This window comes from Eschrichtius robustus, chromosome 3 (assembly GCF_028021215.1).
Source record: "Eschrichtius robustus isolate mEscRob2 chromosome 3, mEscRob2.pri, whole genome shotgun sequence".
In the NCBI taxonomy this organism is placed as follows: Eukaryota; Metazoa; Chordata; class Mammalia; order Artiodactyla; family Eschrichtiidae; genus Eschrichtius; species Eschrichtius robustus.
In genome coordinates this window covers 104,660,607-104,683,632 of record NC_090826.1, presented here as the reverse complement: position 1 = coordinate 104,683,632, position 23,026 = coordinate 104,660,607, and the positions used below count along the sequence as shown (strand labels likewise).

Genomic DNA, 23,026 nt, shown 5'->3' with positions numbered 1-23,026 from the left:
AGTTATGAGATTCTGAAGATACGGAAATAATCTTTATTTGTTGAAAATTCAAGAGTCTTAAGGAATTGGGAGTTGAATTTTAGATTTATAAAAATAAAAAAGTACTAGATGCATAAGAGGACTCTTTGAGCAATTAAGAGCCAGCAATTACATAATCTAATTTGATGTCTTTATTAGATTGGGTTCCCAAAACACCAGCCCCAAATCTCTGAGTTGCAACCACACGAGTCAGTACTAAATAAATTGATGAAAACTGATTGGAAGGGAGAACTCTCCAGAAAAATATTCTCGGTAAAGGCAAGACTAAGGGAGTTGTTGGAGGGATGATATAATCTGTGTTCATTTCAACAACACTGCCCAGCAGGTCATTTGGAACAACGGAGGTTAATGCTTCTCAGCCAGGGAGTTTAGCAGAAAGCAAAATAAGTATAAAGTATGTAAAACTGACACCACGCTGTGGTTTAGAAAATGGAAAAAAAGGAAAGAGGACTTTACCCAATTTCTTCCTCTTTCTGAACCCCGGGTGAGATTCTGAGATTCCTGCAAAGGGAGTGACTATCTCTTCGGCTTTTTAACATCAACATGAGATATATGTGGTTGCTTTCTCTCAAATACTAGTTATATGTCTACATCTGTACAACCCAGAGTGTTTTGTATCTTCTCTGTTGAAATTTTGGAATTGAATTTTTAAAAATGAATGCTTGAAAAATATCCATAGCAGTAATTACAGAAAATACTAGGGAGACGGTGAGGACAAAAGCTACTAATATGAGTACGTCCTTGTCCTTTTAACCCAATGGAAAAAAATGTAATGTATACTACATATTTGATTCTGTTTTAACCATCAAAACTTTTCTTAAGAATATAGTTACAATAGCCAGATACAGTGAAAATATCATTATTTTAGATTCCACTAATTTTAATAATTTATAACACTTTAGTCCGGGCTATGCTTAACATTGCATTTGCTTGGTCCATGAAGAAAGTTTGCTGGATAATTAATATTATAAAAAATAACACAAGGAAGATATTTCTTAGAAGGACAGCTTAGAAGCCTTTAGCATATAAATTTCTGAGAGGCAAATCCCTGCCTCTAATTGTAATAAGTTGAATATATTTCAAAACTTTTATATATTCAGAAGCATCTTGTTGATTACTTCCAAATATACATATAATGAAGAAAATACACTTTATTTCTCGAAATGTATTTCAGCATTTCAGAACTTCTGAATATGATTCTTTCATATAATTAATCCCGAATTAGATTTTATTATATCTTAAAATCTGAATAAGAGAGTGTTTTGTTTAGAAATAAGTTTTCCTTGTGCACATCATTATCTCAACATTTATTCTGCATTTTTAGTTATATCATTATCAATTTGTTGTTAATTCATTAACTTAACAAACATTTAGAGAAACAATGTATTGGGCACATATATTTTTGTAAGGTTCATTATAACTTTAAAATAAATTGCTTGGTTTCTATTCTGACCATGTTTTAATTTAGTCATTATCTGAATATTACAGTATTTTTCACATTTTTACCTCTTTTTAACTCCAACTTTTACGTCATATATTAATTACAAACATTTTTTAAAACCAAAACACTTCATTGTGAATCAAAATATTTAAAATATATTGAGAATTCAGCTAAAAGAAAACATTTAATCATCAAAAAATTAAAAATGGCTATAATACAAGCAAAGTTAACCCATTTAAATAATCAGCCAAACTAAATCTAGTCTGTGCCTCTGAGTTGAGTTCAGAACATTTGGATAGGTTTTAGGAAAAGATCCAAATATATTCTAACTGTGCTTTTAATTTGTGAATTCAAATAACCAGTCCATATTTTCTTGGATTATTTTTAGCATATCTTTTATGTAAAAGCAGAACAGTTCTTTCTCTTTCTGGCTTATCTACTTAGTACAAGTTGCCTTATTTTTCAATGTCCTAGAATTGAATAGGTGGAAGACAGGCAGTAAAGAATATGGACAGATGGTATTGGTAAACTTTTCTTAAAACATCTCAAAATTAAAAGCACCTAAATTTGATCAGATATCATGATGAAGCCCAAACAACCCAGAGGCTGCTCCAAAGGACCGACAAAGAGAAATTAGGGTAAATTTCACAGACGTTTTCCAGCTTACTCCAGTTAAAACCCCGAAACACTGGAAACCAGCCAATGTAATGCCATTTTGTGTGTGTGTTTTGTTTTAAAAGAAAGGCCATAGGGACATACCAGGAAATTACAGGCTGGTTAGTTTTGATTCAGTTGTGGTTAAAATCTTCAGAAACTATTCTAAGAAATCAAATAGAGGAAGAGCAGAAACTCAGTTTAGAGGGACCCGTGTGGTTTCAGGAAAGGAATAACTTGCCTCACTAACTGGATGGAATTCTTTGAGGCTGGATTATCGAAATGAGGATACTACCAACAAAACTGTTGGATCTGAAGAGCTACAAAATTCAACAATTCAGGGTAAATTATAACTGATTCCCTGGCTGGCTTATCTGTAAACTAGAGCAGTGCTTTCCTAATTGGGGTGCTATTAATTAATGAAACCTTTTTACAGACTTCAGGAAAAATGTAAAGAAACACACACATTTAAAATAGAGCAGTATTTTTTTTTAAAGGAATTCCTTTATTTTTATTTATTTATTTATTTATTTATTTTTGGCTGTGTTGGGTCTTCGTTTCTGTGCAAGGGCTTTCTCTAGTTGCGGCAAGCAGGGGCCACTCTTCATCGCGGTGCGCGGGTCTCTCACTATCGCGGCCTCTCTTGTTGCGGAGCACAGGCTCCAGACGCGCAGGCTCAGTAGTTGTGGCTCACGGGCCTAGTTGCTCCGCGGCATGTGGGATCTTCCCAGACCAGGGCTCGAACCCGTGTCCCCTGCATTGGCAGGCAGATTCTCAACCACTGCGCCACCGGGGAAGCCCTAGAGCAGTATTTTGAAATACAAATAGCTACAGTTAACAGCAGCTAATAATAGTAATTAGCTACCATTATTGACTGCTTGCCACTATACTAAGCTCTTTACATATGCTTTAACATTTAATGTTTTAAATGACTTTATGAGTTACAGAGTATTATTCTCAATTTGCAGATGGGGAAACTGAGGGTGTGAAAAGCTAAGTAACTTTCCCAAGGCTAAATAGCTACTCAGGATTTAAATCCAGAACTGTCAGACTCTAAGATTATGTTCTTAACCACTGTACATACCCCTTCTGAGTGTGTCTCAATAATTACGCAAAACAGCACTCTTGGCTCACAATCAGTAGAGAACTTCCCAGGGACGCCTCTTTAAAGGAGCAAATGGCTTTGCTCAGTGGGATCTACCAACTCGCTAATTATATCATGTAATTCCATGTTGCATAAAACATCCTGAGGTTAAGTGGGGGGGACTGGTCAAAGAAAGGAACAAAGCCCACCAAAGACAAAGGCCACTGAGCTAACCAACCACCAATTCCCAAGGGAATCCTGACTTCTTAGCCAGTCCCAACCCCCTGCCCAGAAATGAGCTGGTCTCTGGGGGAATCTCTTAGAAGGAGACTTCCTGGGATTCTTTCAAACATCCTTAGCCCTTCTCTCTGCCCTTCTGGATGTTGAAGTTGGATAGCATTGGCTGATCCGCTGCTAAAACCTCTAAATCACGTAGGATCGTGCTTGAGACAGACATCAGGTAGCCATCAGACCCACCCCCTCACCACCACCACACACAGACAGGGCCATGTTCAGAGTCTGTGGATGAAGAATTGCACCCTGAAGATGGCAATGTGGCACCCCAGGACTTTGTGCAATCTTTAGATTGCATCATTTGGTCAAGTGAACCCAGTATATTCGTAGGCTTACGTTTTCTACACCTCAGCCACTCTCTAGAAAAGCAAGCTCCTAACTCAATCCCATATATTATATTTTCTATGTGGCAGGTAAGCAGGGAGGGGAAAGAAATAGAAAATATAGAAAAGGGAAAACAAAATGTTCATGATGCCATAACCCTGTTATAACTAATGTTAACATTTTGGTATATTTCCTTTGTTTCTGTGGATTTCTTTACATAGCTGTAATCATTGTAAAAAGAAATTTTAATCCAGTTTTTTCAATTAAAATACACCATGATTTTTTCTCATTATCACAGCATCCACATCTATCATTGTTATTGGCTAGGTGACATTCTATTGACTACCATACTTTTCTTAAAGTTCCTTTACTGTTGAACATTTCCATTATTTCTGTGTTGTTTCATAATAAACAATGTTGTGATGAACAACCTTACCATATACAATTCTTCATATTTTGGATAATTTCCTTAGCATACATTTATAGAAATGGATTAATTGGGCCCCCAAATGTTCCACAACCTTTTCTTTCCAAAATAGGTTCTGGAACCATTTAGACCCAGTTCTCCATTAAAAAAGATAACAAATGACCCCCTGTTCAAATTAACTTTATATTAGCTTATTAAAGATGGAGGAGTTTCATGAAAACAAATCTCTTTAATATTGTTTAATCTATTGTCTCTCAAACTTACTTGACACCATACATTTCTTTTAGTCCATCTATTGTCCTCTCATCATCTGTGACGAATAGATTGTTTATGAGATAGAGTGATATCTTGAAAGAGAACTGAGTAGCACTCAGAAGATAGACCCTGTTTCTCATAAGTCACATAATAGTGGAGTGACTTAGTCATTTAACTGCCGTGACATCTTTTCTTATCTATATCCTTAATAATATTATTGTGGGAATCTTATGATAGAACATATATGAAACACAAAGTTATACACAAATATGTAGATGTGCTGTTATCTATAAAAGTAAGAGGAAGTATAGGTATTTACCACCAGTTCCACTGACTTTTACCATTTACTTCCCTTTCACTGTGAAGAACAACAGAATGAATACCCATCGAGGTATTTGAATTTTGGTATTAAGAAGTAATTTAGAAATAAAATACAGTCTAAAATATTTTTGAAGCATCAAATAACTAGGTTGCCCAATTCCAGAGAGGGAGAATTTTGTATTTTTCCCTTTAAGAGGTGGGAATAACAAGATTAAGGATTCTAGGTAGGTGTCACGTTAATACTCAAGCGAGTGTGTGAAACCCTAATACATTTTTGTTTGTTGCTAAGACAAGAGCCCCACATCTGCTATGTAGCTTAACTGGTAAGAAATCTCCATGCCTACCCAAAGCCTTCCCACAGGACGAGGAGGCATCCAGATGCTTTTGGTACACAGTGCATTTTAAAGAAAATGTACTCTGTAAGGAACTTGACTCTCCCTTCATATGCTGGGGAGCATGTGTTCCCCAAACATGGTAGAAAGAGGGGCCTGTTAGATACACACCTCCTAAATTTTTATCTTGAATTGGCAAGAGTTTCCTCTGAGTTCTTTCAGTTGTAAGTAGATGACCCTAAATGGGAACACGCATGTTATGCTACCCAAAAGCAAGAAAGGCAAAAGAGGTCGGTGTTGAACAAATTTTAGCTTATGATTTAGGAGGGGGCTCAGCAAACCTGGTTCACTTCTCCCCACTCCCGCCCTCAAATCCCAAGACGTAAACCCATAGAGGGGAGGGGCTTATTCAGAATGTGAGAGAAGAGAGGGAAAGGGAAGGAGATAGGAGGTGATTTTCCTGCAGTTGGGACTTAGTAGAAAAGGATGGACCTTTTGACCAGAGTAGAATTCTAAGGGGCCAAGTAGTCAATCATTGTTCAGAAGCAGAGGAACAAAGGGACTGTCCTGGTTCAGCTCAGGTGTGGAGGTTGGGAGATACAGACTGGATACAGGAGAGGAGTAGGGAGACCACCACTAGAGTCAGGCACAGGGGAGTAGTGGGGACAGGGTAGGGCAAAGAACATGTTCAGAAATTTACCAAGGACTTCTCTGCCTGCCCCTGGCACCCAGGAGGACCCAGGTGCTTCCATTTGCTTCTGTTCTCCACCATTTAGTGTCTCTGCACACCAGGAAATCGCATATATAGTCGCTATGAGAAATACTTTACATAGCAGTACTTCTTGATATGCTACCAATTAAACATACATCCACTGTTAAATGGAAAATGCAGAACACTAGGTTATGTAGAGACAACAATAACGATTACATTAAAATGATGCCTAAACATAATTTGAAAGAATGCATTTATAATAGCCTCTTCACTCATCTTCTCTGGATGGTGGAATTGTGATTTTTGTAAGTTCTCTATGTTTTTTTTCAATTTTTCATAATGATTATTTTTAGAATTTAAAAACATACTTAAAGAAGTAAATCAGAATTTAGAAGTACTTTTTATTTTATTTTATTTTATTAAAAAAAATTTTTTTAACATCTTTATTGGAGTATAATTACTTTAAAATGGTGTGTTAGTTTCTGCTTTATAACAAAGTGAATCAGTAATACATATACATATGTTCCCATATCTCCTCCCTCTTGCGTCTCCCTCCCACCCTCCCTATCCCACCCCTCTAGGTGGTCACAAAGCACCGAACTAATCTCCCTGTGCTATGCGGTTGCTTCCCACTAGCTATCTATTTTATGTTTGGTACTGTATACATGTCCATGCCACTCTCTCACCTCGTCCCAGCTTACCCTTCCCCCTCCCCGTGTCCTCAAGTCCATTCTCTAGAAGGTCTAGAAGTACTTTTTAAAGGCTTTTGTGAAAGGAGGGAGATTGATATTGCTAATTTCAGTGTTACTGGAAATTAGTTTAAAAGATGCTTGTCTCCAGGGTACCAAGTGTGGCCTTGCTAAGGGAATACAAAGGCAAAAAGAAAGAGAGGGAAAGAGGGCACGGAGCAGAAAAAGGAGCTGAGGGAGGTGAAGTACACGGAGAAACAGAAGAGCATTCAGCTAGTATTATTCAGCCCTTGGAAAGATGGAGTAGAGAGAGGGCAGACAAGCATGGTAAAGAAGGTTGCGAGGACGTCGAAGGCTGAGGCTACAGGAGAACCATGGAAATAAAATGAGTTTGAGGTTTGGAGTCACACCAACTTGTGTCTCTACCACAGCTGTGTGTTTGTGAGGGAAACTGTGGGTCTTAATTTATACAATGGGAATAAAATTACCGATTTGGCATGTTGCTTTGTGAGAACAAATTAAAGACGATGACGTCTGGAAAGCATGTATCACACTGTATAGCTGTGTCTCTGCTAAGTTACCACTTACTTTGAAATTTTGGTTGTGATCAGCCTTGCTTTCTCTAGGATCCTAAGAAACCTTACAGGAGAAAGGGCTCAGGAAGTTGCTTACCTTATAGAACCCCAATCTTTGCTAGAGAGACTCCAAAGCAATGAGAGCTATGTGTCTGCACAGGTCCTACACCCCACCTAGGAGAGCCTGCAGGGCCAGAGGGCCCTTTTACTGCCTTACTGTGACACAAATGTCCCCTGCAGTCAGGAAATGTTTTTTGGAATGATGGAATATGAATGCATGTATAAAGTTGAATGAAATGAATGAAGGTGAACTTCACAATAATTTAATCTAAAACAGTTTCTTCTCTTCAGTTCTAAAGATCACCCTGCGATTTTATTTCAAATGATAGCTGTAGAAGTTTCTGGCAGATTTTTTTTGGCCAAGTTGGGACTTCTCTGTGGTGAGGCTAGCTGTCCACCTCACAGCTGCACAGGTGTTCTTCCCTCTAGTGGAATCACCATGATCCAAGGTGTGGCTGGGAGAGCGCCTGCTTGCACGAGTCTCACCAGTACCTCCTAGCTGATTGGAGTCAGGGGCACTGATTTGGGCTCTGGTTTCATTTTCAATGAACAATCTCAAAATTTCCAATAAGCTCTCCACGTTGGCAGAGAGTTCTACCATATTTCTTCAGTAAGCTTGCTCTCCCACTTTCTGAGATGACTCACATTCTCTTCTCTAGTCAAACCTCCTACCTCATACCTGCCCATCTTGAGTTGATAACCTTGCCTCATCCTTCACTTGAAAACATTGAAACATTCCCCAAACACCATCAAGACCTCTCTCTTTCTTGCACCTACACCCAGCCACTCATCCCGTCTTTGCTCCTTTCATTAAACTGAGAAATTGCCTTTCTTCCTATCAAAGTCCAGTTATTGACACATTCTCTTCATCTTATCCCATCTTTTCTCCTCAAGGACTTTAGTCTCCCCCGTGTTTTCAATGTCCCCCTCTCTGCTGGCTCATTCCATCAGCCTGCAAACACAGTATCTCCTGACTTTACTTACATACGTACATAGCTTGACGTTTTACTCCCCTTCTGCCCACTCATCCACTGAACAATCTCAGATCCCCAGTTCCCCTTTACAAACAAACGTCTTTTTTTTTTTTCTTTTAAGGCTGTTCTCTTTTTCTTTTTTTTTTAATGCATTTACATTAGTTTTGTTTTTTATTTTTTTACTGAAGTATAGTTAATTTACAATGTTGTGTTAATCTCTGCTATACAGCAAAGTGATTCAGTTATACATATATACATGCATTTTTTAATATTCTTTTCCAATATGGTTTATCAAAAGATATTGAATCTAGTTCCCTGTGCTATACAGTAGGACCTTGTTGTTTATCCATTCTCTATATAATAGCTCACCTCTGCTAACCGCAAACTCCCACTCCCTCCCTCCCCCACCCCCTTCCCCTTGGCAACAACAAGTCTGTTCTCTATGTCCATGAGTCTGTTTCTGTTTCATAGATAGGTTCATTTGTGCCATATTTTAGAGTCCACATATAAGTAATATCATATGGTATTTGTCTTTCTCTTTCTGACTTACATTACTTAGCATGATAATCTCTAGGTCCATCCATACTGCAAATGGCATTATTTCGTTCTTTCTTATGGTTGAGTAGTATTCCACTGTATATATGCACCACATCTTCTTTATCCATTCATCTGTTGATGGACATTTAGGTTGTTTCCATGTCTTGGCTATTGTGCATAGTGCTCACAAGGAAACTTCTTGAAACCGTTGTCCACACAAGTGGTCGCCCAACTGTTCCTGCCTCTGTGTTCACTACCTCCACACTCCACCATAACTGCTCCCATAATGTCGCCTATAACTCCCCATACTTTTCAGTCCCTTGGTTCTCTAGCTGCATACTCTGTAATTTTTCCAACCTTCTAAGTCACTTCTCTCTTTTACCCACATCCCCTCCTATACCCAGTTGGTAAGTATTGGAGTTTCCAGCATGATCCCAGGTTCAATTCTCATATTTCTTGAGACCTCTTTCCCCAGGGGGTCTAATCTCTTCCTGTGCAGTTAACTACTATCTCTCTGTTACCCACACCTGAATTTGTAACTCCAGCCACATCTCTCTTCTGAGAGGAGAACATGTGTATTCAATTGTCTCCTTGTCATCTCAGGAGCATCTTGGATTTAACAAGATCTTTCTGAATAGTCCTCCCACCTTAAGTAAAAATTATTTCTCACCCCAATGCTTCTGTCTCTGTGAGTGGTGCCATCAACCAACTTGTTATTCAAACTAAATCCAGAGCATTATCTTTGTTGCCTCCTCCTTCATTCCTTGTCTCTAATCTTTCAACCCCTGTAATTTCAGCATCCACAATAGATCTTAAATCCATCTACATTTCTCCACTCTACCAATACTTTAAACTGAGTTACTGTTAGGTCTTATCTGGACTACTGCTAGAGTTTCCTTACTGGTCTTCTGGTTTCCTGTCTTGCAAAATCACAGTAGTCCTCCATTTAATCCCTTTATGGCCTTTCCAATGCATTTTTAATAAAATATAAACTTGTGAACCAGCCCCCACCAAAGCCCTGGATGACCTGGCCCATACCCTGCCTTCCCCGCCTCATCCTGGCCACTCTCTCCCTTGCCCACTATTCTCCTGCTATACTCACCTCCTTTCAGTTCCTTGCACATACCCATCTCCTTTATAACTCAGGGCCTCTGGCACACACTTCACCTTTCCCCTGCTTCTCACATGGATGCTCCTCATCCTTGAGGTCTTCACTCAAATGTCACTCCCTCAGAGGCCTTCCATCACCAGCTTACTAGTGAGTGGTGAATTGTGTGTCTATTACTACATTGGGTTTTATCCTTCATAAAATTCATGAAATTTTTCAGTCATACTTTTGTTTCTCTGTTCATATGCTTTTTTCTCTTTCTTCCCCAGTAGAGTAGGAACTCAAGGGGATAGAGCTCAACCCTATTTTTTTTTCATGCCTTTATTGGAGTATAATTACATTACAATGTTGTGTTAGTTTCTGCTCTGCAACAAAGTGAATCAGCTATATGTATACATATATCCCCATATTCCCTCCCTCTTGAGCCTCCTTCCCACCCTCCCTACTCCACCCCTCTAGGTCGTCACAAGACATCGAGTTGATCTCCCTGCACTATGCAGCTGCTTCCCACTAGCTATCCATTTTACATTTGGTAGTGTATATATGTCAATGCTACTGTCTCACTTCATCCCAGCTTCCCCTTTCCCCACTGTGTCCTCAAGTCCGTTCTCTACGTCTGCATCTTTATTCCTGCCCTGCCACTAGGTTCATCAGTACCGTTTTTTGAGATTCCATATATATGCATTAGCATATGCCAACCCTATTTTTATGGGCCAATTTGTGTCTGGTGCAGAGAGAAACACTGGGGCTTTTCATACCTCTGTACTTTCCCTTGTGCTTTCCTTGCTGCCTCTATCCAAGGCTATTAGTGACATCTGCAGCCTCCACTGATATTTCCCTCTGTTGAGGAGCAGGTGGTGGGGAGGTCGACTTTCCCCACCACTGGAGCCACAGGTGCCAGGCATGCACGGAGGGTCCATGGGCACCTCTGATGCTTCCTCCAGGTGCTACAGCTAAACTGGGTTTGGGACTTCCCTGGCAGTCCAGTGGTTAAGACCCCACGCTTCTACTGCAGGGGGCATGGGTTCGATCCCTGGTCAAGGAACAAAGATCCCACATGCCATGCGGAGTGGTGAAAAAGATTAAAAAAAACAACAACAACTGGGTTCTCTGGAACCGTCAACATCCAGAAGCCACGTACAGGAGGCAGATGCTTCTCTCCCCTCCTGTGCTACCTTCTGTTAGCTGGGTGCCAAAGCAATATATCTTCTACTTTCCTTGTCTCTAACGTCTTAGGACTGAGTTCTTCAAATTTGGTTTCACGACCTCAGGAAAATACAGAACCCCCAATGTTGCTACAGTAATTTAGTTTAGTTATTTTTGTGCCCAACTTTGTTGAACATGGGAAAAATAAATAACATAAGCATATTCTGGATCTTCTGTATGGTCCAATACTACCACATCATTTCAATGAACTCAACCTATATGTATTTATAACACATGAATGGAAAGTGTAATTACATTATGACATAATGTACAAAGGTTTTGGCAATTGTTTGAAAGGAAAACCTTTGTTAGACCCAGATAGAGACCCCAGGGTTAGGCTACTTGATAAACTTAAGTCCCTGCCATCACAATGTACTCAGAATCCACCACTCTCCCTGCCAGCCACTAACTGAGGTTGTTTATTAGGCCAAGGGAGGCTCCTTTAAGATGAATTCCCTTCCAGAAAGATGTGTGTGTGTGACAGTCTCCTAGCATCCACCCCTCTAGTCTTTGTGCTTGATGTGCCTTCTCACAGCTTAGGCTCAACCTGGAATCTCCACTATCCTGGCTTGAAGAGTGAATCAGTGAGTAAAGGAGTGATTGAATGAAATAAAGATTTAATTTACCTGACAGTAGAAAAGCCATTGCCTGCTCACTGTATGGTTTAATCAAAAGTATTCTGTCTTTCCAGGTGATAGAAGACAGATTTAAGGTAGAAAAGGATAAAGGGAAAGCAAAATCTCCCAAGGAGAAAAAGTCCCCAATGGCCAAGGTTGCCAAAGGAAAGGGAAAGGACCAGCCTGAGGCAAACACAGCAGTAAAAAAGACCACCCAGTTAGTAAGAAGGGGAGAAGAGGATGACACCAAACATTACATTGGTCAGTAAGATGCTCCTTTCACTTCTTGCCTGATGACCTACAAACTTGAAAATTCATCATTCCAACCACTATACTTAATCTTCCCCAGCCTTTTCACCTTTTTAAAAGCATAAATCCTATACTCCCCATGACACCCTAATAGAAAAATATTTCTATTTGCAATACATTTTTGTTTTCAGCCAATATTTCTTTAGCATGTGTCTTTCTATAGGCACATTTTCATAGTGCAGATAAAAGATGAATTAACTAGCTGACTGTGCCACCGAGGAGCTTACTATCTTGTTGGGAACATTTGAGAAAGTCAGAAACACTTATAAGGCAAAGTAAAAAGTGATTATTGTCACGAGTGTAATACAGTGGTAATAAAATCAGACCTGTTAATTTGTGACTCAGAGCACGTGTCTTCCTGACCTCAGCTTCTCCCACTATCTGTCCTAGATAGAACAACCAGAATTTTCTTTCATTTAGACTATTGATATAAAAAAATGATTTGACTTGGGCAGCTATGAGTAATTCATTGCCGCCTTCCCATGAACCCAAGTGGAGCTGCTGTTTTTTATTTGCGTCGTATTTAAATGAGATGGCACCTCTTCACATCCTTTGACAGTCTGACTCCCCTAATATATCTCTGCTCTAAACCCACTAGACATAGAAGCAATTATATTATGGATTCCGTGAGCAGTATCAATACTGATTTGTTTCAGTAGCTGAAGAAAAATCACTACTTGAAGATAAAAAGTTTGTGCATCTGTTGCTCTATTTTTAAATTGATCTTGATGAACCATTGTGAGACATAATGTTTTTGTGTACCATCTAGTATTGATATTAAAGTACAACAATTATTGTCACCCCCCAGAATCTCACATTCTAATATAAACTCATGTTTTGACACTTATAGAACAGTATAGCCAGGACAAAATTGAGGAGAAAAATTTTAGGAAAGTGAGCAATATATATTTTTAAATTTGAATACAATAAATATATAGTTGCTACATAACCCATACTCAGCATGCACACCTATTGGCATAAACACACAGAATGCTTTGGTAGGGAGTTTGTTCATATTCAATATTTCCCTCTTCTGTAAACACCTCTGCATATAAAATACCACAAAGCTGCAGCTACTTGTAATTCAGGAGTAAAGCCAGATGTTGCTCAAAAGAGATTAGAACCAAGAAAAATTACAGCCTAGACTTTTTTTTTTTTTTAGAAAAACCCAAGCACACATTTTCCATGACGACAGGCCCTCTGTATATTTGTCCCCCTATTACGCCTATGTCTCATTTGCAAAAGTGATTTAATATTTTGTAAAATGGCCACAGCCTTCTTACTGGAAGGGCAATAATGAAAACCAGTCAACATGACTGCATTCCAGCCAACCGGACTGCTTTTGGCAAGCCCGAGGGATGACAAACGCATGCATAATGTATAGAGCCATTGAACTGGCTGAGTGCAACCTGTTCTCTTTTAAAATGACGGCTGCTCTTCTCTACGGTATTTTGAACAGACGATGAGCCAGATGACGGTGCCCAGCATTACATTATAGTTGTGGGCTTCAACAATCCTCAGTTATTAGCGATCATGACTGAGCTGGGCATTCCCATAAGCAGCGTGATTAAAATATCATCAGAGAATTATGAACCTCTGCAGACACACCTGGCAGCAGTTAGCCAGCAGCAGGAAAGTTTTCTTCAGCCAGAAGGTATGCAGTCTGCTACACAACTTACTGAATCCTTCAATATTACCCACTGTCCTTAAGGTACAAATACAATTTTCTGCCCAAACCATAGTCATACAATACATACATTATTAAATCCTTTCGAGACTTTGAGTTGCTATTTATGCCACTTGCACTAGCCAGGTGTTGTAAATTTTGCAAATTCAAATCATACCCTGTGTTTCTATCCCTGTGTAGCCACAGGGAACATAGACTTGGTTATCCAACTATATTTCTCAGGAACTTTGCTCTATAACTTTTACCTAAAGCGTGAATGGGATGGATCATCTGTAGATAATCTATTCTGCCAGAAGCCACAGTCACCAAATGGCCCAAGGGAGGTCATAGCCTTGGATTCTTGCTCAGCTTTGCTACTGGCTTATTCTGATAAATCAGAGGGGACGCTTATCTTCCAGGCCTTAGACCAGGAAGCTGTGGGATGAAGTCCCAACTACACTACTATTCAGCCACTACACTACTATTCAGACCTCAGGGTCTTCATCTAAGGGAATCGTACTAGACTCCCTCTGTGGGATGGGAACAAAGTCTACTGTCTACTTCAGATAGTAAAATTAGGATGCAGTATAAGCCTGCGTGACCTGGAAGTCCAAGCTCTTTTTGCCATATGCTATTGTGCTTTTTTGTCATTTATTAGTAATATCCTTCCACAGGGCTTTGTAACTTATACAGCCGCATCCGGATTTCTATAACACAACGTTTTTTAAATTGCTGTTCCAGGTTAGAAATGGCTACCCCTGATAATAATAATAGCTACCATTTATTGGGCACAGGCCTTGGGACTAGCCTCAATGCTAAGGGCTTTAAGTGTGTTGATTCATGTAGTTTCCATGACAACCCTCGGAAGTATGTTTTATTATTTCCATTTTACCGAAAACGACCCTGTCTAGAGGCAGCTATTATGTAAAAGAGTTGAGATTCAAACCTAGCTATTTCTATCTCAAAGGCTAGTTGTAACATTCAATAACTTATTATTGAAGCCAGTGAGAAAATGCTGCATAAACTCCATAGTCTTTGTGTTAAAAATATTTAATATATAAAAATAAAATCATAGAAAAAGAGACTTTACAGTAGAATAGTGAGATCTTAGTAGTAGAACCTATTTAGTTATAGATGGAAAAACCAAACCATGTCAGACAAATTGTCAAGTGTAACTTTATGGAAAACCGTCATTATTTTATACAGTCAGAGCACAAATGCCCAGAGAAGCCAGTAACTATTTCAATGTGACCAAAAGTTAACTGAAGCAGAAATCATGGATCCAGTCTGTTTTTACCCACGTGGGAAGGAGAACTGGATCAACTGCATTTCTAACCAGTTATGCAGCAAACAAATGCTAAAATAGTCAAAAAGTGATCTGGCAGAAAAACTGCTCCTATATAGATACAATCTCAGAGTGATGGAAGTATTGACTATATTTAGCTCCCCAAATGTGTGACCTTATAATCTTTCTGGGCCTCAACTATAAAATAAAGGGGTGGAAAAAGCTCATAGTTAATAACAATTTCAGGAGTAAAATCCTCTGATATTTAACTATATAGTCTAGGTCCAAACACTTCCCAAAATTACATTTCTTTATTTGCATTTTCTGGTACTGTACAGACATCGTGCAATGCATGTGACTCACCACAAACACTTAAAGTGGGAAGAAATTCGACACTCTCATTTTGTAGTATAAACATGTTGCTCTTATTAGATATAGAAGCTGAAAAATTGAAGAAAGAGAACGACATAAAAGAACTTGAAATCTTCTGGAAGTACTTGGAACCAATCCTGAATAATGAGAAACCGGAAACAAATCTCTTTGATGTCGCTCGGCTTGAATACATGGTCAAGGCTGACAAGTTTCCTTCCGACTGGTTGGACAGCGAGATGTTGGTTAGTACACGCATTAATGAGAGTGACTAGTTTGAACATGTGACACTGTGGTTCCATTTACTGCATTCATTCATTCCACAGATATTTATTAATCACTGTCTACAGAGAAGGCTTTGTGCTAGGTTCCTTTGTCTCCAAGACAGTGATCACATTGAATGCCCAATAATGGCTATAGCCTGATTCTTCAGCTTTTAGTGTATGAATTAATGACAAAGGAATAAGATGAGATGAAGATAAAGGATGGTAGTTATTTTATTTGGTGATGTGGCTTTGCTTCATACCTTAACAATGTTCTAGGCAGTAGAGTCTTAATATACGTTAATTGTGAAGATAGTAAATTTTACAGTTTGTCAAACTACATTGTCTTTTTTTTTATGTATCAGTTCAAAACATTGTTCTTCTAGGCCCTTGCTTTTATTGCCAAAATTGTATTTTTCATGTATTTTCCCAGCAAGGTCTATCTTAATAGAATGACTTGACCCCAGCCCAACAGTTAGTAGACATTTCCTGAGAGTATTTATTGGCCCCTGCTATTGAGGTGCTCGCAGAGAGGCCAGACCAAAACCGTGAAACAGAGAGACAGTGTTCAAGGTGCCACACACCTATGTGTTATGTGAAACACACTCTAAGTTTCCTGTTAATTCAGAAAAAGAAGACATGGGATGCTTTGAAAAGTAACAAATGCTAAATACATGAGGGTGTTTTTAAAAAGAACGTTGAGTAACTATTTATCGTTGTTGGGGAAGTTATCCAGGCATTCCTGTTGTAAAAAAAAAAAAAGAGACCTCTCAGGTCTCTTTCTGGTTGACCCCCTGTCCCAACAAACAGGGGCCCAGGAGTGTTGAATCCCTTGCAGGGTGATATATATCAGCATTAAAGGGAATTGAACCGAAAGCAGAGTCTTGGAGATGGACCACATCAAGTGTGCCGTGAAGGGAGCCGGGAAAAGCAGGGTGGAGGAGGGGGATAGGTGTCTGTGGGCAATGACTGTGGGTAGCTGCCAAACAAACAACCAAACCTTGTGTAAGAGGAGGAGAATGACACCAAAACCGGGAGCAGTTTCCGAGCCAAAGGGTAGGCTGCCCAGGGCCATGGATTGGAGCGTGGACAGTTCTCACTATGAGAGTCTCTGATTCTGTTACCTTGAAATGGATGTGCACCGGGTGAAGTAAGTGAAAACACTGAGGAGGGAAGCCTAGATCTGGACCTTGAAGGATGGGCAGGATTTGAATTAGTAGCAATGGAGAGATCAGTTTGAGTTACAGAGACTGTCAACATAAGGCGTTAGAGGTCACCACGTAGAAACAGAACACTTAAGTCTGATACCTTGGCAATAGTAAGAATAAATGTAAGCCTTGACCTATATGTGGAAGCAACGCTGAACATAGAAAAGCTGTGGCTGAAGGCAGAGCTTGTTGTAGGCAAAACTGGTTACTGTGGACTCCCTTTGCTTTGTGTCGTCCCACTCCTTCATCTAGATACCTTCCTCTTTCCTGCTTTGTCTTTCACTCCCCTGCCTCTAAACCTGAGCTCAGAAAAGAGTCCATCTGTCCTCTACTACTTCGTGTTAAGTTGGGCCGTGTTTCTCTATCCCAGAGAGACTGGTATACCAGGTACCGTCATACTATGACTATTCCATCCTATTTTATTGGAATTCCAGATTATGCCCAGCCAACATGAGATATGTTTGAGAAAGAGGTCATATCCCTGGGATCCTGAAACACCATCTGAAAGACAGCTTTCTACTCTTGCTCTATAATAGACCAGCTCTTCTCCTGAGAACATAAAAATCGATGCCTAACTTTAAAACCCACATCCACAAATTTAAGTTTTGTGGAAACAGTCCTCCTCTCATTTGGGCCAAGTTCTGGCCACATACCTTGTAAAGAACTTATATGCAATTTTGGTTCAATAAGGCCTAGGAGGTCCCAGCCATACAGATCTTGAATCCTAATTCAGAGGAGGCAATACCAAGAGTCTTCTAAGGCAGCCTCAAACCAAGAACCTTTTGCTCCTGCTCTAACTAGGGCTGCCTTCCATGTGTCTTATTTACTCCCCAGGCATAGACTGAGAAGAGCTGATGTGCATTGAGCCCAAGGTAGAAGACATTCTGTTGCATCATCAGTACATAGATGTGAACAGCAAGGCACACAATTGCAGCTCCAAAAGACTCAGCACCGTTCCCAGCATCCTGTTTCTTATTCCAGTGTTAACAACTTAGTGTTCATCAGATTTTAATCCCTCCATTTTTAAAGACAGTAAATGTGACTATATTTTCCTTTTTAAAAATAGAGAGTGGAAGAGTTTAAATGGCAATTAAAGTTCATAAATTTCATGTTGAAAAAACTAGTAACAGCTTCGTTGAAATACTGACTTCAGAACTAGAGGATTAGTGTCTAGGGTCTCTAGTTGGGCCATGAAGGTAACTGAGGAAAGAGACCATTTAGCTATGCTGCCCAACTGGACACACCGATCTTCTGTCGGTCACTTTGCAAATATTTATTGAACATCTCCTTCACGCCAGGGCTGCAGTCTGGGTCCAACTGCAGTAGACTTTTCGGCCAAGGCATGCCTCTGTAAGGTATGGTTTGTGAGTGAACAGCCCAGCACGGAGGATGACGGGGAAAGAAAGCCTTGAAAGTGATTCAGTAATAGACTTGGGTTACAGAAGAAAAGGCCATTGGATTTAATATTGAAGGTCAAAATTCATTTTCAACTTGGGATTACTTACGAAATATAAAAGTAATAAACCTATTTCTAATGCCAGTAGCCCAAATACATGGTGTAGATACATGGTGTCGCACTCTCCGCTATATCTGTAAGTCGATAATGGCCTCATATCCGAGCCAGGAGCCAGCCAAGTATTCGTAGTCCTTCTTCCTCTCTGGAAGAAGGAAAGCATCAGTACCCTTGGCTGCAAGCAGGCAAGCTGTATTTCTGCTGAACCCAGGTAACGAAAGCTTTATATCAAATAAATGCCCATCAAGAAGTGCTAACCACCTATGAACGACATCTGCGACATCTCAGGTTAAGCCCTTGGTTGCTGAAATAATTATCTGGCTTTTAACATGCGAGTTGCTATTTGATTTAAAAAGACATTAGCTAGTTACCCTAAGGGATAATAGGGCAGAAGCTTTTACTATATTTCTTATAAATACAAACAAACCAAAATGTGTTTATATGCCAGAATGTGGGCAAAGAATATCAGCTTGAAGCTTAACTGAAGAATCCTGTCTTAGAGGGGACACGTGAAGTCCAGACTGACAGCTGTGCTGTGAGGATGGGCGAGGTTTGGCACTTGCCTGGTCTCACGCCAGACTGTGATTCACTGGCTCCCACCAGGTGCTTTCTCGCCCTACCTTACCGCTGTGGCTCGGACATAGGAGGAGCCTATTTAGTCCTTCTTTGCTTTCAAGCAGACACACCTAGTGATAACAGTGCTTTTCCGCTTCTGGAAATGAAAGCCTAGGTAATAGAGGTATCTGATCCATAACCCGCTTGCCAGATCATAAAACTTGTGGGTATTATAGTAGTACTAGTCTATCAGGACTTCTTAGGGTTTTTTTTCCCTAAAGGTAGCACAGGTGAGGAAAGGAAGAAATCCTGATTGCACACATACTGCAGTGGACTTGTGGGGATGGTGCGCAAAGCCGAGAGGGTGATTTCCATTGCGATTCTTGTGTCTGTCGCCAAGCAAGAGCTCATCCCCAGCTTGTCTTGGGCTGAGGATATGGAAATTACCTATCTAATGAGTTGCTTTAGGAATGGAGATACCTAGAAAATAGGCCACATTGCTGAAATGAATGAATAGGGCACTTTTCACCTCGTTGAAGCATTAATTAGGGTCTTAACAATACTAGGCAGCCATAGGCCCTCCAAAGGGAACAGTCTGCATTGTGGTGAACAAGAAGGGCCCGAAGTGTTCAGCAAATGAAGACTTGGTCACCATGACTGGGATTCAGTGGTTTGGGGACCAGCTGGGGAAGGGCTTCCCTGTAAAAAGTGATAGGTTTGGCTATAAGGGAGATACAAATCATGCATCTGATTCCAACAATATGAAACTAAGGACTAATTGTCATGAATTCTCTCACCTGTAGCTGGAATTGGGCACCAACATTTTTGAAAATATTGCCTGTTTGATGTACGACAGCCTGGATTGGAAAAGGCAGCACCAACACTATTTGGAAAACATGCAGCTTATTAACGTCCCACAGGTGGTTAGTGAGAAACCTGTCTTAGAAGCTACGTTGACTTCTGAGGTAAGCATATGCTAGAATGTCTTTAGTTGGCCAAATGATTTGCTGAACAACTTAATTTTCACGTTTATAAAACATGAAGAAAAAAAATCACATAAATACTGGTAGCAAGGGAACACTGCCTGCTGGGATTTAATGGGTGAGGGTGGGATCCAGGCCCCCAGGCACAGCATTAAAGGGCATCCATGTGATGGGGGCTTTATGAAACCCCCAACTACCTGCCACACACAGAGGGGATGATAGAACCCACTTTTCAGCCATGGAGCAATAAATAACATCTGGAACAAGGAGGGCTACTGATAACTTAATCACCATGTTATTTTAGCACCTACCGTGTGCTGGCACTGTACCAGGTGCTGGCGATACTGTAACGAACAAGACCCGTCCTCTCTCCTCCTCATTGTGGTTAACCTTTAAAGGGGAAATGGCAGTCAAGTCAAAGGTGGTTTCAATTTAGCATGATGAGCGCTGTGAGGACAGTCAGCTGAGCTTGCAGGAGAAGCTATAAATACGGCACCTAACCTGCTCCTGAGCAGAGTAGGATGGAGAGACGGGAGTCGGGAAGATGTTACCAGGCAGGGTAAGTAATGTGCTGAAGGCTGAGGATGAATTGCCTGGGCAAAACCTGACTGGGGAGAGGGACAGAGTGGTATTCTCAAGAAGGGGGCAAAGACGTACGAAGACATGGAGGTCAAAGAAAAGAAGTATTGCGTCCAGGACCACACCACGGGGTAGGGCAGTGCTCTCAGGTCATACATGCAAAGTGGAGAGCAGCAACACGAGCTGGAAAGGCAGGAGCCAGAATGTTCTTTGGTGCTGAGCTCAAGAGTTTCGGTTTTATCCTGAAGGTTGTGGGAGAACCATTGACGGATTCTTAGAGGGAGAATGGCATGATTCTGTGTCACCCCGGGGTGACACAGAAGAGAAGAGAAAATGCCCCATCTTCCCATCTCTTTCCTGGCAATTTCTCAGTGGGCTCTGTTAGGAAAAACTGAAAAGTGTCCATACCCATTAACTTCTTTCCTTCCTCAGACAAAACCCATTTATTTGATCCTAATATTAGCAAATTATTTTGTGGTGTGAACATAATCATACAATTTCAGAATCCCGGCATCCCGTCAGAGTCCCATTATACCAGCATTGAATGAAAGCATCTCTCAGCTGGATGTTTCAATTGTTTTTTTAATTATTCTTATTTTAGCCCCCACAAACTGTTGCTGTAACCCCTGGAAAGAAGAAAACACAACAATGTGAAGAGCTGCAAGCTCCAGCTCCACCACCACCACCACCACCACCAGGCATGTATGAAACCTGTTGCTGGAGGATCAGTGCCAGGAGCTGGTGCTTTGAGGAATGACTGTCCTTGGTGTTGCTTTCACATCTCTCTCCACCTCAAGATCCTACATTTATCAGTGCATGATCAGAGTTTGAATCTGTGGATGAAATTTTGATGGGAGAAACAGAGAACACATCTTAATTGAACAGCGGTATTTTGTATCTTTTACAGTGGCTTCCGTCATCACAAATGAAGTAGACATGCGATATTACAATGATTTGCTGAATCCAATTCCAGAAGAATTCATTTCTGTGCCCTTGATACTGCATTGTATGCTGGAACAGGTAAGTGGTTACACGCTGAAGCTTTCTTGCCAGGTGGGCAACCTTGAGTCAATCACTTCATCTCTCTTTGCTTCTGGGGGTTTTTTTGTTTTTTTTTTTAACTGTTTTAAAATTACGCTCATAATACCTGAATGCATTCTCCTTTGCAAAGATTACAACATTTTAGATAAAGCTAAAATCTGCTTTATCAGCTTCAATCCTCTTTTTCTTGCTACATTTTGGAATGATTTTATATAACTTTCACTGAAGTTTTGGTAGGCATATCTTTAAAACTATCAGGTGTTGTTTTAATGAAAGAGAAAGGAGTTGGGCAGGTGGGTGGGGTGGTTAATGGTCCTCAACTGCATTTAAAATTTCTTTTACACTTGTAGATTTAATCAGATTTTTCTATTTCTGAGGGCAATTTTAGTCATTCATATTTTTAAATGAACATGTCCATTTTATTTGTTTTCAATATCATAAAAGTTCTTTATTCACTAATATACATTGAAAAGTTTTCCTCTGTATCTAGTTATGTTCTTTTCCTATGACTGATGTTATTTATTGGTGCCCTTTTTTTTTTGATCATGGATGTCAATTGTATATCGATTATTGGTCTTTTCAAAGAACCGGCATTTTGTTTCACCCATCCACTCCTTTTTACTTTTTATTTTATGAATTTCTTCATTTATCTTTATTATTTCCTTCTTCCTACTTTGTTTGGGTTTATTTCGTATTTCACTTTTACTGAAAGCTCACTTTGTTTATTTTTAGTCTATTTTACTTTACCTAAGGCTATGCATTTCCTTTTGAGTATTTCTTTGGCTGCATCATGATGCTTTCAATGTATTCAGTTCTAAATCTTTTAATTTCCACTGTTTATTGTCCATTTCTAATTTTATTGCATTATGGTCAATAAGCATGATCTGGATGTTAAAAATATTTTTTAATTTCCTGGGCTTCCTGTGTGACCTGGTGTACATGGTCAATTCTTGTGAGTACTGTATATGCATTTGAAAAGAATTTGCTGTTAATTAACTCATTTAATCCTTAGAACAGCCCTATGGAGCAGGAACTATTTTTATTCCTCATTTCTCAGATAAGGAAACTGAGGCCTAAAAAGTTAAGTAAATTATCCAAGTAGTAAGTGACAGAAACCGCTTTTGAAGCTCGTCAGTCTAAGTGGAAAAGTATTTTGATAGCATTGCTCCGTTGTGGTCTTCACTTCTAACGCTGCTCATGAGAAGTCTGATGTCAACCTGATACTTTTTCCTTTGTAGGTAATCTATTTTTTCTTTCTGGCAGTTATTAGAGTTTTTTCTTTTTCTTTTTTTTTTTTTAACATCTTTACTGGAGTATAATTGTTTTACAATGGTGTGTTAGTTTCTGCTTTATAACAAAGTGAATCAGCTACACATATACATATATGCCCATATCTCCTCCCTCCAAGGCTACGTATAGTTATGGTATTGTTTTTTCATTGCCTCTGTGATCTAAAGGATTATAATCTGGTTTCTGATCACATTCTGAGTTAAATCAAAATTCCTTGTGCTGGTCCATAAAGACCCTAAAAATATGGTTCTGGGATGTTTGTCATCTCATCTCCTACCCCCCATCTCTCTCCCTCTCTCCCACACTCTCTCTCTCT

The 23,026-nt window shown here is 39.8% G+C and overlaps 1 protein-coding gene across 1 annotated transcript in view; it reads left to right on the top strand.

Moving 5' to 3' along the window:
- Positions 1 to 23,026, top strand: part of SPAG17 (sperm associated antigen 17) — a 218,408-nt gene that overhangs the window by 54,987 nt on the left and 140,395 nt on the right. Inside the window, exons 5-10 of the mRNA XM_068538157.1 lie at positions 11,724 to 11,910; positions 13,418 to 13,612; positions 15,342 to 15,523; positions 19,621 to 19,782; positions 20,981 to 21,077; positions 21,287 to 21,399. Coding sequence (XP_068394258.1) covers positions 11,724 to 11,910; positions 13,418 to 13,612; positions 15,342 to 15,523; positions 19,621 to 19,782; positions 20,981 to 21,077; positions 21,287 to 21,399 — 936 coding nt within the window. The remainder of the gene's footprint in view (positions 1 to 11,723; positions 11,911 to 13,417; positions 13,613 to 15,341; positions 15,524 to 19,620; positions 19,783 to 20,980; positions 21,078 to 21,286; positions 21,400 to 23,026) is intronic.